At 40.4% G+C, this 14,708-nt stretch overlaps 1 protein-coding gene across 4 annotated transcripts in view; it reads left to right on the top strand.

Annotated features, from left to right (window-relative positions):
• The first annotated feature begins 9,014 nt into the window (after window positions 1-9,014).
• The window catches only part of macrod2 (mono-ADP ribosylhydrolase 2), a 426,376-nt gene continuing 420,682 nt past the window's right edge, over window positions 9,015-14,708 (top strand). For 2 of the 4 annotated variants that reach the window (XM_080482410.1, XM_080482408.1), the window contains exon 1: window positions 9,015-9,286. In XM_080482410.1, the coding sequence (XP_080338536.1) occupies window positions 9,250-9,286 (37 nt within the window). In that variant the 5' untranslated portion in view covers window positions 9,015-9,249. The remainder of the gene's footprint in view (window positions 9,287-14,708) is intronic. The other 2 variants (XM_080482411.1, XM_080482409.1) reach the window with 1 other exon arrangement.

Genomic DNA, 14,708 nt, shown 5'->3' with positions numbered 1-14,708 from the left:
TGCCAATCTCCTCCAGGGAGAGCAGAGGGTAGCCGATGATTTTCTGGGCTGTGTTTATGACCCTCTGCAGGGTCTTCCTGTCTGCAGACAAGCTCCCAGTGTAGCAGGCTGTGATGCAGTATATGAGCATGTTCCCTATGTTATATATTCTGATACAGTTTGTTCTTCCTGAGAACGCTCAGGAAATGGAATCTCTGTAACCTTGGACCTTTGCTATCACTGACTGAGTGTCAGTAGACAGGTCAGCTCCTAAAGAAATAAATGCCAGTAAGCAAAGAAAGGGAATTTGTCTTTTTTTTTTCTTTTTACAATCATATAACCGATATTTTGTTTATTATTACTTGTTACTTATTATGAGTATCAGAAGTACCTTTTCTTATTAGATCATCCAAAAACCAAAAAATTATATCTATGACATATATCAGGTTTTGAAGAGTTATTGATTGTCAACACCAAAATGTTTTTTTCCACATTTATTAATACTACAAAGTACCATAAGCTACTGCTTTGGCAGAGCCATAGTCAGGGCCACAGATTGTATTTTGCAGAAGTACCACCCAGATAAAGATTTAACAAATGAGATAGACATGCACTCTAACTAAACAGCCTCTCTGCTCCTGCTGTCTTTGTCACTGCTGCCAGATGATAAAGAGTGTTCATGGCAGGTTAACAAGCTGGACACATTTGGGCCATTCTGCTAACAAGGGGTATGGCAGCCTCCCTCATACAACTGTCAGCAATAATACTACACTGGCTTGTATATCTGGGCTATGAAGGGAAACAAGTTGCGCTGATTTATGTATTAATCATATTACACAGTTGTCAGGTAAACTAACAGAAATGATCATGAATTGTGTTAGAAAGGATTGCACTGCGTCCCTGCTCTATAATAGCCCATCAATCTGCGACCTTTCTCTCTCCGCAGGTCTTGATGCTTCTTCGTCCAGAGAAAAGGTTCCGGGGAAATTATATTTCTTTTTGTCTTTGTATATGCTTTTTCCTTTCATGAATGTCTTTGACTACAGTAAAAGTCCCCACCATGACGCTTGTGTACCTCTTCCTATGTATTCATTGCGGTCATGAAGATATGCAGCTCAGGTCCTAGTTTGTTTAGTTCCTTCAGGAAGTTGCTGGACATCCTTCTGGGTTATTTTCCTTGTGTGGTTACGTTGTATGATTTTGTCATCTCAGTTGTTTGTGCCTTAAATCTGCCATGCCATGTTGTGTACAAACATCAATTACACGTCTGTCAGTTTTGGTCGAGGGCTTTCTCCTCACTTACGCTTCTCCAAGTGTTTTTTTCACGTGGAATGCATATTGTGGGTGGGCGTTTCCGTTTACCAAAATGAAATTAGGACGCATGTTATATTTTCATATTTTGTGCTGGAAAGCCCAGTTGACCAAACCGTGTGATTTTTAAAGTTCTCCTACATCGAATCGACTTGACATGACCTCATTTTGCTCTTAAGGGAAAACTTCCTAAAATTACAAAATATTTGCCAAACATTACTACACAAACTTTTTAATCATGTTCCTGCTTTTGCTTATGAGATATTTTGATACAGGTTTAGGCCCTACAGCTCCACTTTAAGTGATAATCAGATCCTTCCTTACGAGAACAGCGATGGAACTTGGGGAAAAGAATGGGATGTGTTTCTCCCATTATGTGACCATTTAGACCAAATCCGTAGAGAGCCTGTCAGGCAGATGGTAATTAAACCCCAAAGAAAAACATCCTGAATGACTCAGTGTTGCTTCAGACCCAGTAAAATACAGCATCAAGGACTACGGTTTGCGCCTACACTTGTGTAGTCAGTTATTGTGATCCGGGGAAAAAGTCCCCTGTGTTTTTCCTCCTTAGCTGAATGATGAAAAATAGTTTATCAATACAGCCTTTTAAAGAAAAGTAAATTGCAATGACGCCAATCTCACTGGTTATACACACAGATTAGTGGTCCCACATGATGTTCAAGTATTTACTGTCTGAAAGAACAGTAGCTTTTTAACTGACTTCTAATTGTATGTTTAAAAGCAACAAAACACAGATTCATCACATGAAATTTGTCCCACATTAAGAAATATTTCCACCAAAGTGCTTAAAAACCTTTATCAAATATGCAATACCATGCCTGACTGTAACCGAATAGAGGATCTATAGGACTACTGAGCCACGTTCGTGTTCTTGGCCGTAGCAGAAGTAGGCAAAAAGAAACCAATTCATTATGTGCCGTGTTTGCTCTGGATCACGTCAACAGAGATGAAAGAGTAAAGCTGAGCAATTAATGGTAAGAAAGCTGGAACCAGGGGGAAGAGCCGTGCGTGCTGAAGAGGGGCCAACAAGCCTTATGAAGGGAGTTGAGGGTTGATTTCAGTGTACACCTTCAAATCTCTCTGGAAATGTCTGTGTGCTGTCTGTAATGATTTAAACTGCCAGAACAGAAAACCACACCAACTGAAGACATGATTCAACCGATACATTTTTGACTTCTTCCTCCTGAAAGTAATATCACACTTGGACTGTTTGTGAACTGATAACATGGTTTTGACATTGTCCCATTAAAGCCTGTAGAGCAACTTACCTCGACATGAATGAAGTTTTCAAAAGATAACTGGAGTATACCAGAGTGGACGTGTGGTGCATAGAGCTTCTTTGGAGGCACCGAGCAGCAAAATCTATGTACTTTTCAAACATTCGGAATTCCAGAAGTCCATCTAAAATGGTGCTTGGTTCAAGCTTCAAATAGATGACCGGTTTATCATACTCCCCACACTTTGAAAAACCTGGAGTATAATATTATACCATGACAAGAAGATGCAGTTGGGAGCACTAAAATAAAACTTTCTGCAGAGTGTATGCTGAGTAAGTTAGTTTGTGTGATTTGTTTGTGAACCTTTAAATCGACCTCTTCTTGAGTATTCTGCTTCGTCTTCTGTCAGACCTGACAGATCCTCATTCGAAGGCAAAGAAAAAAAGAAAATTGTACTGTGGACATTTGCACAGTCAGAGGGAACACCTCATTTTTCATTCTCTCTTTGATGTCTGACACACAACAGTAAAAAAAAAAAAAAATAAAGTTCTACCTTTTCTGGTCAGTGTTTCATTTGAGAAATGTAGAATGCCAGATGATATTTGGAGAATTATCTTGCAAATGAATCAATGATTCCCTGAGTGCATAACGGTTTGAAATAATTTCACTTTAAATGCTTTGAACATCTGAACATCTTTCCACACTAAATCTATTCAACTCGAGTTCAGCCAGCGATCAACAAGGAATTCCTGCTGTACCGAGCCAGCAGAAAGCAGACCTGCTCTGGTGTGAAGAGACATGCTGGATGAGAACTTTATTAAATAAAGTAAAACAAGCAGAGGGAGCCTTTGCAACACATTTTGCTGAATGTAGAATCCACAAGAATCTCCCAGAAAAAGAGCACTCAGAGTTTGATGCTTTTATTAATCCAAAGTCAAGCCCATTCTGAAGATGTAGACTAAACACCGTACCACAGAGTAAGCCACTGTGCTCATATGAGAATGCAACTAATGGCAAACCAATCAGAAAGTCAACAATTCATAAAGAAAACTGGAGGTACGGACAGAAATATGAAATGCTGCAGGAAATTCATTAATAGATCAGCTCCCAAAGCAACTGGATACACTGCAGAAGAAAAACAGACTATGGTCTCTGACTCTACTGGGCAGCAGCCTGCAGAGCTGAATTATTGTTGCCAACAGGGGAGCTGTTTTACAAATAAATGTATATACTTTGTCTTCATTTCATACTACTTGGGCAGCCTCGACATGTTTTCATGAAGCAGTCAGATCATCAGACACATAATAGTAATATTGAAAACCTTATTTCACAATGAAAGTACTTGAAATGTCTGCTTGAAAGTTTGCATTTGGGCATAGAAAACTGATCAGAAAAATTTAAGAACATCCATTTAAAAGGCGTATTGCTGTGCTCACTAAAAGATCAGTTGAAAATATTTAAAATGATTTACTTGTTGTGAAGTTCAACATAATAAGATGATGTATTTATTGTTCAATTTCTATATATTTCAGAGATCGATATAAATCATTTGTACCACTTGTTGGTTTGAACCATTTAAAACAATCATCATGCTTATTTAATTTGTGAGGCATGAAAACTAGCCACGGTGCAAGTTGCAGTGACATGATGTGGTGAGCCCTGAAAATGGAGCAGTTATTAACAATTATTATTAATCCGTAATGAGTTTCTCTCTTGATGCGCAAATAAGATTGTGAACACTGAAACCAACATAATGATTACAGATGGGTGACAGGTTGACTGGATGTATAAATGAAATGGGCAAATACAGCAGAAATAATAGATCTTTACATACACTGAGGATTCTTCTAAAGGCCTCAGGTGACAGTTCCACATGGCTTCAGCCTTGTTTCTATAGAAAGTATTGTCTCTACAGTAATAGACTGAGTTGTGATTCTAAAAGCTCAACTACACCGACGATCATTTGTGTTATCAGAACAGACATGATGATATAATTCTTTCAGAGAAAAGATCAAAGAGAATATAGGTATTGACATAAGAATGCGTTCAAACAGCAATTACAGAATTATACAGTGTTTTCTATAGCCTTCAGGCTTACTTTAAATTGGGAATCACTATGTGCGTTTCATAACTGTCTTATGTTGTGCTATTATAATAAATGGGAGATGAAAGACATATGTCTCAAGCCAACAGCGATTAGATGAGGCTATGTTCTTGTTGGTGACTTGTGGCTACAGCCACAGGCCAAATCTCCCTGTGCTGTAACCATGACAATAACAATAGCCTACGCAAGCTTGCATAAATAGATCCTCCTCTGTTTGGAGTTTACAGATCGCCCTGCAAAATCAAAGAGTCACTGCTGCCAGCCAGTTGTTATTTTTGTTGCTTATCAGTCCCTGTGTTGTTTATATTCTACCTGACAAATAAAACATGGTGGTCCAAAATGCATTGCTAATCTTACCCTAACACAGCATATCTCCATACAAACAGTAACTTAAAGTGACTTAATCCTCCAGAAGAAATACTGACCATCTTTTCAACCTGCTGCAGTTGCAACTTATGTATTTCAGTAAATTTGTAAACCCTTTTGGGTTTTTATGCTACTAGTCATTTTTTTTCTCTCCAATGATTCACATCTGATAATTAGATAGATTTCATATCATGACACAGCTGCTGACCATTGGCTTGCAAACCAGTGAGACAGTGAGAGACAGAAACTAAACTAAACTTGGAAGAGCCATACACAAATGTTGTTAAAAGTAACAAAATACAGATTTTTGGTGTCTATCTAAGGTAGTCAACAATTTCAACTATGTGTGATTGAGTGAGTGAGTGACTTAGATTTGTTTCCATGAAGAGTTGGTTACAGTTAAACAGCCCAGGTATACGTGAACTGTCAAGAAAAAACCTGAAACAAAGCACAGTACAAACTATTCAATAACGTCATTCACAACTATGTGAAGTAGAGTAACTCAAATCATTGCATACGTGGATACAAACTCAATGGTTATACTAGAATAGATAAGAAATATATATGTTAAACAATTAAAAATAATATCTGAACATTTTAATTATAATATATTTATGTAGCAAATTGTATAGCAGCTGAAGAAAACAAGTGTTCTTAGGGAAATGATTATGGATATCCATCCATCCACCTAATTCTACACCCCAAATTCCCCAAATATGCATCTGTATATGATGATTAAAAAAAAAAGAAAATCACCAAGCCACAAAAATGTTTAACAACAACTTTGAACAATTTTAGAGTTTCTAAACAGACCAGACATATCACTTTTAGTTACACAGAGTTAAGCTGAGAATAGTTAGGATGATACGCCAAGATTGATGCAACAACACTGAAGAGACAAAAAATGGGGGCAATAAAAATGGTCTCTCGCACATTTTAGAGCCGTTAAATGCCTCAACTAGACAACACAAGTGGAAACACTCAGGTGAGTGGACTATGACTGGGAAGGTGTTTTACTCCCTCAATTACAGAATTTACATTCGTCTGTTGGCGCATTGATACAGGAAGGTTTCATATCACAGAAACCCATTAGCTTTCAATTTCACTTTTTTGGGGGCAAATAATAAATCATTGCTTGTCAAAATACACGATGTGGAGTCATTGTTACACTTTCTGGGTTTCGTAGTCTTTTGAACAATCCAACAGCCGAAGGAAGACATGCAAATAAATTACATTAATGCCACTTTTGAGAGTTTTAAGTTCTGAGTTACTAACTGGATACCTTAAGTACTGCAAGGTTGACATCTAGTGGTTTGGAGTGGACATTACAGGACTGAACCAGAAAAGATCACTTTTGAGTTGGAGCAAAGGAGACTTCATTCTACTAATCGTCTGTTGCATCAGGAGCGCTGACTAGAAATGGGCAGGGATGCTTTACTGAGGTTTTATATGATACAGGTGCAGATACAATACAGCAACACTTTATATACACAGACTAGAGACTAATGAAGGTGCTTTGGGAGAAAATACAAATATCTTTGCAGATTGTGAAAGTTGAGTATCATGTCCTTATTTCCTAAAAGGTTTTGCAACTTAATATGATTATGAACTTTAATCTACATGACCATTGGGGAAACAGGTGAACTATTATGTAAATCAGGTTTGTAGATAAAATATAGGCTACTCAATAATAATAGTAGCATGACTTTTAGCTGTACATTTCGTTTGCTTCTAATCCAAACATTTCACTCAGCCATGTACAGTGTATATATTTCAGTAAAATAACTATCCCCCCCCAAACAATCCCCAATAGGCTTTAGAGTATAGCTTGCGTAAAGGACATTTGCTATCTCTTGTATAATATCGGCGTGTTCGGAGCAGATGGGTCTGCACAAGAGCAGGGCTGACACAACAGATGACAGACGGTGGTCTCTGGAACCAGCCTCTTGCATATGACAGCCTGACACACGGGTCTGATCTGGTCTATCCTGTAAAAGATTCTCCTCCGCCTCAAACAAGGACAGGAAACTATTCATCACTGTGTGTTTGTGTGAATAATCACTGTTGAAATGACATTGCGATTCTTAGAAACCAGTTTACCAGGCTGTCATCATAAGTGACTTTACTCTTGTTAAGATCTACTCCAAGGCCCCACAGCATGATCATCTCCACATGATCTTACTGCCATGGTTTCCATATACAAGTTTACTAGTAATGATGAATGAATGCATCCTTATTTGGCAGGATTGAACCAGCTTTTTGGTTACATTTAGAATGCATGTATTTCATATACTAGTATTGCAAAGCACACAAACCCTATGGCCTATTTTATGAGTTGAATCATGTGTGCCCATGAGAAGACTATGGGCAACATATATCTGCAGGAGGGCATCCATCCGTATTTGCTGTACTGATTAATCCGACTTAGGGTTGCAGGAGGCTGGAGCGGATCCCAGCTGGCATTAGGGGGCGGCAGGGTACATCCTGGACAGGATTCCAGGCCATTACAGAGCACACAGAGAGAGACAATCACCCAGTCACATTTACACCACACTGATATAAACTTAAAGGGATGTGTTTGGACGGTGGGAGGAAACTGGAATACATGGCACAAATCCATGCATGCACAGGGAGAACATACAACCTTCACACAGAACAATACCCTGGACCAGATTTTGAATCGGGGATTGACTCATTGTGAGGAAAGAGTACTAGCCACTGCACTAAGATGTGGGATACAATCATTCAAATACATTAGTAGCCTATAATATTTTCATAGGGAAATATGATTGAACATATTTAAACCCTTTTATCCATACATTTGAGGAAGCTATGATTTCAACAGGTGAAATGGAAGGTGACAGGGCTAATTTGGGGAAATCCACACCAATTTGTAAATTTTCACTTCACCTATATTATTGAATTTTACAGTTCTGCAATATGATGTGCTAATGACAAAAAAAAAAAAGAGTATGTGAAATATAACTTATCACATGCTGGATGTTATTTGTTGTTGGGGAAAAATCTGATTCTTGGTCTCATTTTAAGTGACATTCATCATTCAAGTGCACTAACCGACAAGTTATCAAAGTACAATAGTGTATATATCATTTCCACTTTTTGTATAAATCCTGCACAATCAACACACACTTAATGCAAAAGTATTCACCCATCCATCCATACCCCCTTTATCCTGTTCAGGGTCAATCCCAGCTACCTATGGGTGAGGTACACCCTGGACAGATTACAGTCCAGCATGGGGGGCACACACACACACACACACACACACACACACACACACACACACACACACACACACACACACACACACACACACACACACACACACACACACACACACACACACACACACACACACACACACACACACACACAGTTGGGAGAGAGCTAACCACTGCTCCACGACACACAGTTAAACACTCATGTAATCACTATTTGAGTGTCATCAACTCTACATAATTAGATTTGAAGTGGTTTAAAGAAATTAGACGTTATAACATTTTTATTTCGCAATATATATTGTCTTAGTGTTTTTTCAAATTAAGAAACGCAATCACATGATCACCAAACTACATAAATGAATGGAGGCAGTTGATCTGGATGTGGAATATGTGTCATATCCCTGTGTCCATGTCTACCCTTGGTGGAGGTCAGAAACCTGATTACTCTTGTTGTAAATAATATGAGATAGAAGTTTTCAAGTGACAGTACAAGTCAACTGGAATTATACATGACATCACTTGTTTTCAGCACTTGACTCCACGAGCTCACTAAAATCTTTCATTATTGCATAATAAACAGAAACCGATAAAAGAAACATGACCGTTTTCAGTTTCACTTTTGTTTACTTGCAAGTGACTTGAGTCTCGATTGGACTTTGTGCAGCCTGGAGGATGAACCTCTGCAAACAACCTACCCTGCCTCCGCACGGCCAGAGCCTCGTCCGATTGACACGTCTGATTCACCAATCGCTCGCCCACTTCCGGGTCCCTCTCATCCAATCGCGTAGCCGGGATTCGTACACATAATTTACGGCGCAGTCAGTGTAGGTTGAGCCGGCTGGTGTCCATAGACATTTGACAGCTTCACAGGTGAGACCAGCGACCACCGTCCAGAGGCTGCTCCACTCTGCTCCCCACTTCTTTTCACTCTCCCGGAACTCCGTTCACTGTGAGCCTGGGGTTGCGACAGTCAAAAAACAACCATTCGAAGTCTAATCATTCCGGCAGCATGAGCAAAAAGAAAAAGGACTGGAAGACTGAGAAAGGTAAGGCTTGTTTTGGAGGAGGTGGTTGGGGGGGGGGGGGGGGCGCGGCGCTCTTATCATGTCCATGGCAGACAGCGTGAATCCCACCATGCCAGCAGATTGACAGGCGCTCTCTCTCTCTCGTGTCCTCCGTGTTGCTTACTTATTGTCTAGACTGCACACACAGAATGTAATGATGTTGCCCCGGTGTTTTAGCTGCCGTGGTGTCTGCCTGACATTCGCATCAACACGCAACACACACACATCAACACACACACACACACAGCCTGCTCATTAGCGTCCATGGGGGCAGACGTCTTCATTTACCTGTCACGAGGAGCTCCAGGTAGCCCACCCTTGTCCCCCACCTGTACGATGCACCCACAGATGCACACTGAGCTGTTCCTCTGCTACCAACGCTTCCTGCAGCCAGAACATGAACAAACACCTCGGATTGACAAAGGACTGCCTCAGTGTACGACGTGATGGTTGTTAATTGAATGCACGTGTGGCGTCAGAGGGCAGGACAACAGTTGGAAGCTCACAGTGAGAAACTGCTCTGCTGTGCAACTTTGACTTCAAGTGCTCCTGCTTCCAGTAACACGGGGTGACGAGAAACCAACCCTAGGAAGCAAAAGGACACAAGAAGAGTAGTTTAGCTGTACAATGCTGCTTCTGAGCATTTTTCCCTCTGAGGAGGTCCAATATGAGTGAATGATTTCCCTGCACATGTTTCATCTCTCCCAATGAGTGATTGCCAAAAGGGAAACGACTATAAAATGTCATGCCATGTTATTTGACATACTTTGGTCCCACGGTCCCTAAAAAGTCCTGCACAGTTTAGTCCACAGGGTGTCAAACTTATTTGTGTTCAGGAGCTTCATGCAGCTGGATCTTTAAAATGATTATATTTTAATGGCTTATAGTCTTATAATTATCAACACAGTGGCACAGTGGTTAGTCTTACCACTAAGAACATAGTACCTCTTCGCTCTCGCCTCACAGTGAGAAGGTCATAGGTTCAAATACCGGCTGGGCCTTTCTCTGTGGAGTTTGCATGTTCTCCCCGTGCATGTGTGGGTTTCCTCTGGGTGCTCGTTTCCTCCCACAGTCCAAAAATGTGCACGTGAGACTAATTGGTGACCTTAAATTGCCCCCTATAGGTGTGAGTTTGATTGTCCTGTGATCCGGTGTATCCTGCCCTTGCCCATAGTAATCTGGGTTTGGCTCCAGCGCCCCGTGACCCAGCACAGGATAAAGCGGTATAGAGGATGGATGGACACATGGGTTTCTCCTGGGATAACATACATGGGGCAGGTTTCATCTCTCCTAATGAGCGATTGCCAGTTGCGAAATGGAAAACTACTATAAAATGTGAACTCGTCGTCTGCATGCCATGCTATTTAAAATACACAGTCCCTCGGAAGGCACAGTTCTGCACAGTTTAACCCAGGGGTGTCTAACTCGCTTGACAGCTGGATCCTCCAAATTATAGTGTAATAATGGCTTATAACTAAATATAACTCCAGGTTTTCTCTTAGCTCTAATAGAAGAATGTATGAATGCCTTCTAAAGATGTTCAAATGTAAACATTGTTTTACAAAACCTGACATGAGGGGTGTCCAAACTCGGTCTTCAAGGGGCGGCGTCCTGCATGATATAGGTTGCAACACACCTGATCGCAATGAGGGGCTCGTTATTGGGCTTTTTCACGAGCTTGGTGATGACGTCATCGTTAGATTCAGGTGTGCTGAAGCAGGGAGAGAGCTAAAACATGCAGGACGCCGGCCCTTGAGGACAGAGTTTGGACACCACTGCTTTGCCTGGAGAGCCTGAATTTATTTGTGAGAACACTTGCGATCTAGAATTCTATTATACTACTACTTCAGACTAATGTTGGCTGAGGCTCATTGTTTCTCACTCCGCATGACTTCATTTTTACAAACTCACCCTCCCAGTTTGCAATCAGCTGTTAAGTTTTGCTTTGCAAAGTTGCAGGTTTATGTAAAACTTGGCCGGATTTGACCTGGTGACAGGCCAGATGTGGCAAACGGGCCTTATGTTTGACAACCTTAGTTTGGGTCTTACCCATGTTCAAACACATTTGATTCAACGAAGTGCATGAAGTGAAGGTCTGCTTACGTAAACAGAAGCAGAGAAACATTTGGAACAAGCTGTGGAGAGGCTATCCTCCCCTTTTAGACTACGATTCAAGAAACTCCGGCCTGGTGGAAACAGGACTTTGTACTAGAGGCTGATTTTTAGTCAAACATCCTTCTCTGACATGCCATCTAATCAGTGACACTTGCTAGACCCTGAGTTGTTTGAACACACGTGTGTTTATTGCTGTTTTAAAAAAATAAAATTGCATGAATGTTTATAAACAGTTTATAAATGTATGAGGAGTGTTTCATTTATTTATTTAGTTTTTGGAGATCAGTCAGTGTCTGGTCAAAAAGCCTCTTCACTTAATTTTTCGGGACTATATTGACACATTTTTGAAATGATAAAGTTCTTCTTGCAAAGGTGATGATTAGTCATTAGCCTGTCATTTCCAATTCAAGCAGGTGACGGCACAAAAAAAAAAAAAACCCATCAAAGTAAATTGTAATTAATATTCAGAGCATACATCCCTGTAGTTCAAATTGCTTGAAGAGGAGATCAAGGGATTTCAAAATGTTGGATAAAGTCTGTTATATTTTTCTACTTCTGACATTCAGTCGCTCTTGTTTAAACAACGCTTTGCCCAGGGCTAGTCTGTGGGCAGGGTGAAACTGTAAAACATAGTCGCACCAAATCAGTAAATTATTGTTGTTATGTTGACATCTGTGGTGACTTCAGGAATGTGTGAAAACGTGCAGTTTTCACACAACTTTTTAAAACCTGAACTATATGAAGAAACACAATGACATTCAGTATTATAAGATGCTGTGTGACTGGTGGTCGTGGCTTTTCTTGTTTCTTCGATGGTGAAGATTTGCCCGAGGGTGGTTTGCAACATTACAGTGAGTATAGTGGAGCACAAGGATGGCTTGACTTTGGTAAAAGACAATTATTTTATACGCCACAGCGACAGACCACTAAGTTCACCCCGTTGATCTAACATGTGAACGGATGCCAGATGAAACCCACATCATTATTGAGCGTTGCGACTCAACACAAAGGTTTTCTTGCTGTGGGGCAGTAATCTCCATCTATCCATCCATCTTCTATAAGGCTTTATCCAACCTTAAGTTGGTGGCTTGAGCAGATTCCAGAGAAGGCAGAAAGTTGATTTTGAGAAATTAACTTCAAGTTTGTGTTTCTGATCTGGTGGCAAGAAATCAGAGTCCCCTTAGACAACCGACGACCGCACTGGGGCAACAAACTTTGCACAGAATCGACCCCAAACCCGGACTCAACCGTGGATTTACCTGCTGTGCGGCAGTAGCGCGAACTACTGCATATGTATGTAAACAATATATAAACACAAATCTGGAACCAGTCCTGATCTCTCTGAGCTTTGGGATTTTCCAATCTCTGGAAGTTAGCAGAGTGACAAAGTGTTTCTGTGCTGTTCAGAGAGCTTTATCGTGTTCAGTTTCAGAACTGTCTTTTTATTCACCCATGTAGAATAATAGCAGCTTTGGGAACAACAGAAGTGGGCAACCGCCAGCAAAAGTACATAAAGGACATGACGGATATTCCACACAGCAGTAATGTTGCCAGAAGAAGACCTCAGAAACCTTGCGCTTCTTTCCAAAATATAATCATCCCTTGCTGCCTTTTTAATATTATAGGCTTTCATTTTTTTCTTATAGAAAATTCTCTTAACTAGCAGTCCCTTTAAAAAAAAAAAAAAAAAAAAAAAAAAAAAAAAGGGGGGGGGGGGGGTGCAGAGTTCCCATGGTACAGGGTGTTGTTGCTTTTGTGTAGCATCAAATCACATCGAGTTGATTTAAACTGCTTTAAAGAGGGAGTGCTTTTGAAGTCCACTCTGCATTGTGTGTCCCTGCTTTTTTTTTTATCTGGCGATGATTTCAGAGTGAAGCGCATAATTACAATGAAGCTTCTTTTGCAGAACAGCCCAGTGCTGTCTAAAAAAAACAAAACCCCAGAAGCTAGTTGAGGCTTCTCTGTAGTCAGTGGAGATGAGCATAAGAACCCAGTGCTGTGAGGACTAAAGTAGATCCTGCAGGACGGAGGTTAAAGCAGCAGCTGTGTGATGTCAGACACTAAAGTTTGGTTTAAAACCAAGCAAACTTGGAATGTAAGAACTTTCTTGGTTTGCATTTTGCACACAGACGAGGGAACACATGGAGGAGCTGTAATGTAGGTACTTGTGACAAAGTGAGTTCCACACACAGAGTTGGTTGCATCATAGATTCAAATCAGTACAAACAAACAAGAGTGAAATCTCAAACTGGAAAAAAAAAAAAGATTTGCATGACAGTGCTACAGCTGCAGAGGACCAACAGCCCAGACTTGAATGGAATAAAGCACCAGTGACATGATGATGTTCAGTAGTTTAGATTCCAGACCAGGAGTGGGCAACCTTTCCATCTAAAAGAGGCATTTTGCTTTTCCTCCAAACAAATGCAACATATCTGGAGCTGGAAAACATATTTAACCTTCAAAAAGAAGATGAAAAGTGTAGTGGTTTGGTTTTTTGCTTCACATTGAGAATATCCCTTGTTAGAGTCATGGAGTTTGCACATTCACCGTGTGTGAATTTTGTTCCTGGTACTGCCTGACCCACAGTCCAAAAACATGTATTTGAGGTTAATGGTTGACTCGACTCCAGTTTCCCATAATTCCAAGTTGGATAAAGGAGGTACATAGGCTAGATACTTTTGCTACATATTCTACAAGACTTATCGTTTAAGGCAGGAGTGTCATACTTATGGTCTGTGGGCCAAAACTGGCCTGTGGGATGACAAATGTAAAAAGTGCAAAAGGAAACATCAACTTTTTTTTTTCCATTTTTGCAATAAAAGTAAGTGCTGTTTCTGATTCAGTAACTGAGGATCACACAGGGCTAGTGACTGTAACACTGTGCTGAGCCCCGAGCACACACATCTGTGATGTAGCACTGAAAGCCAGCTCACTTCTTCTGTTTGTGCTTGAGCATCCAAATCATATTATTGGGGAGAATTTGTAAAAACATGGACATTGAAAGCTACAAAACGCAGCAGTTAGTGGCCATGGCTTTTTCCCATTGCACTGTGTACCGTTTAGGTTTTGAAAAAGATGTAGAGAAAAATGGTTATCATGCTATAATTATACTGGCATGACCCAATAAAGATCATATTGGGATGTATGTGGCCCGTGAACAAACTTGGACACTCCTTGTGCAAAGAATGACAATAAGGAATAGTTGGCATTGTATTGCTGTTTTACGACATCACTAGTTTGTCGCTTGAGAATGTCTACCCACACATCAAACATTCAGATAAACCAACAT

The sequence above is a fragment of the Lipophrys pholis genome (assembly GCF_963383615.2).
Source record: "Lipophrys pholis genome assembly, chromosome: 15".
NCBI lineage: Eukaryota > Metazoa > Chordata > Actinopteri > Blenniiformes > Blenniidae > Lipophrys > Lipophrys pholis.
This window is presented reverse-complemented; position numbering and strand designations above follow the sequence as displayed.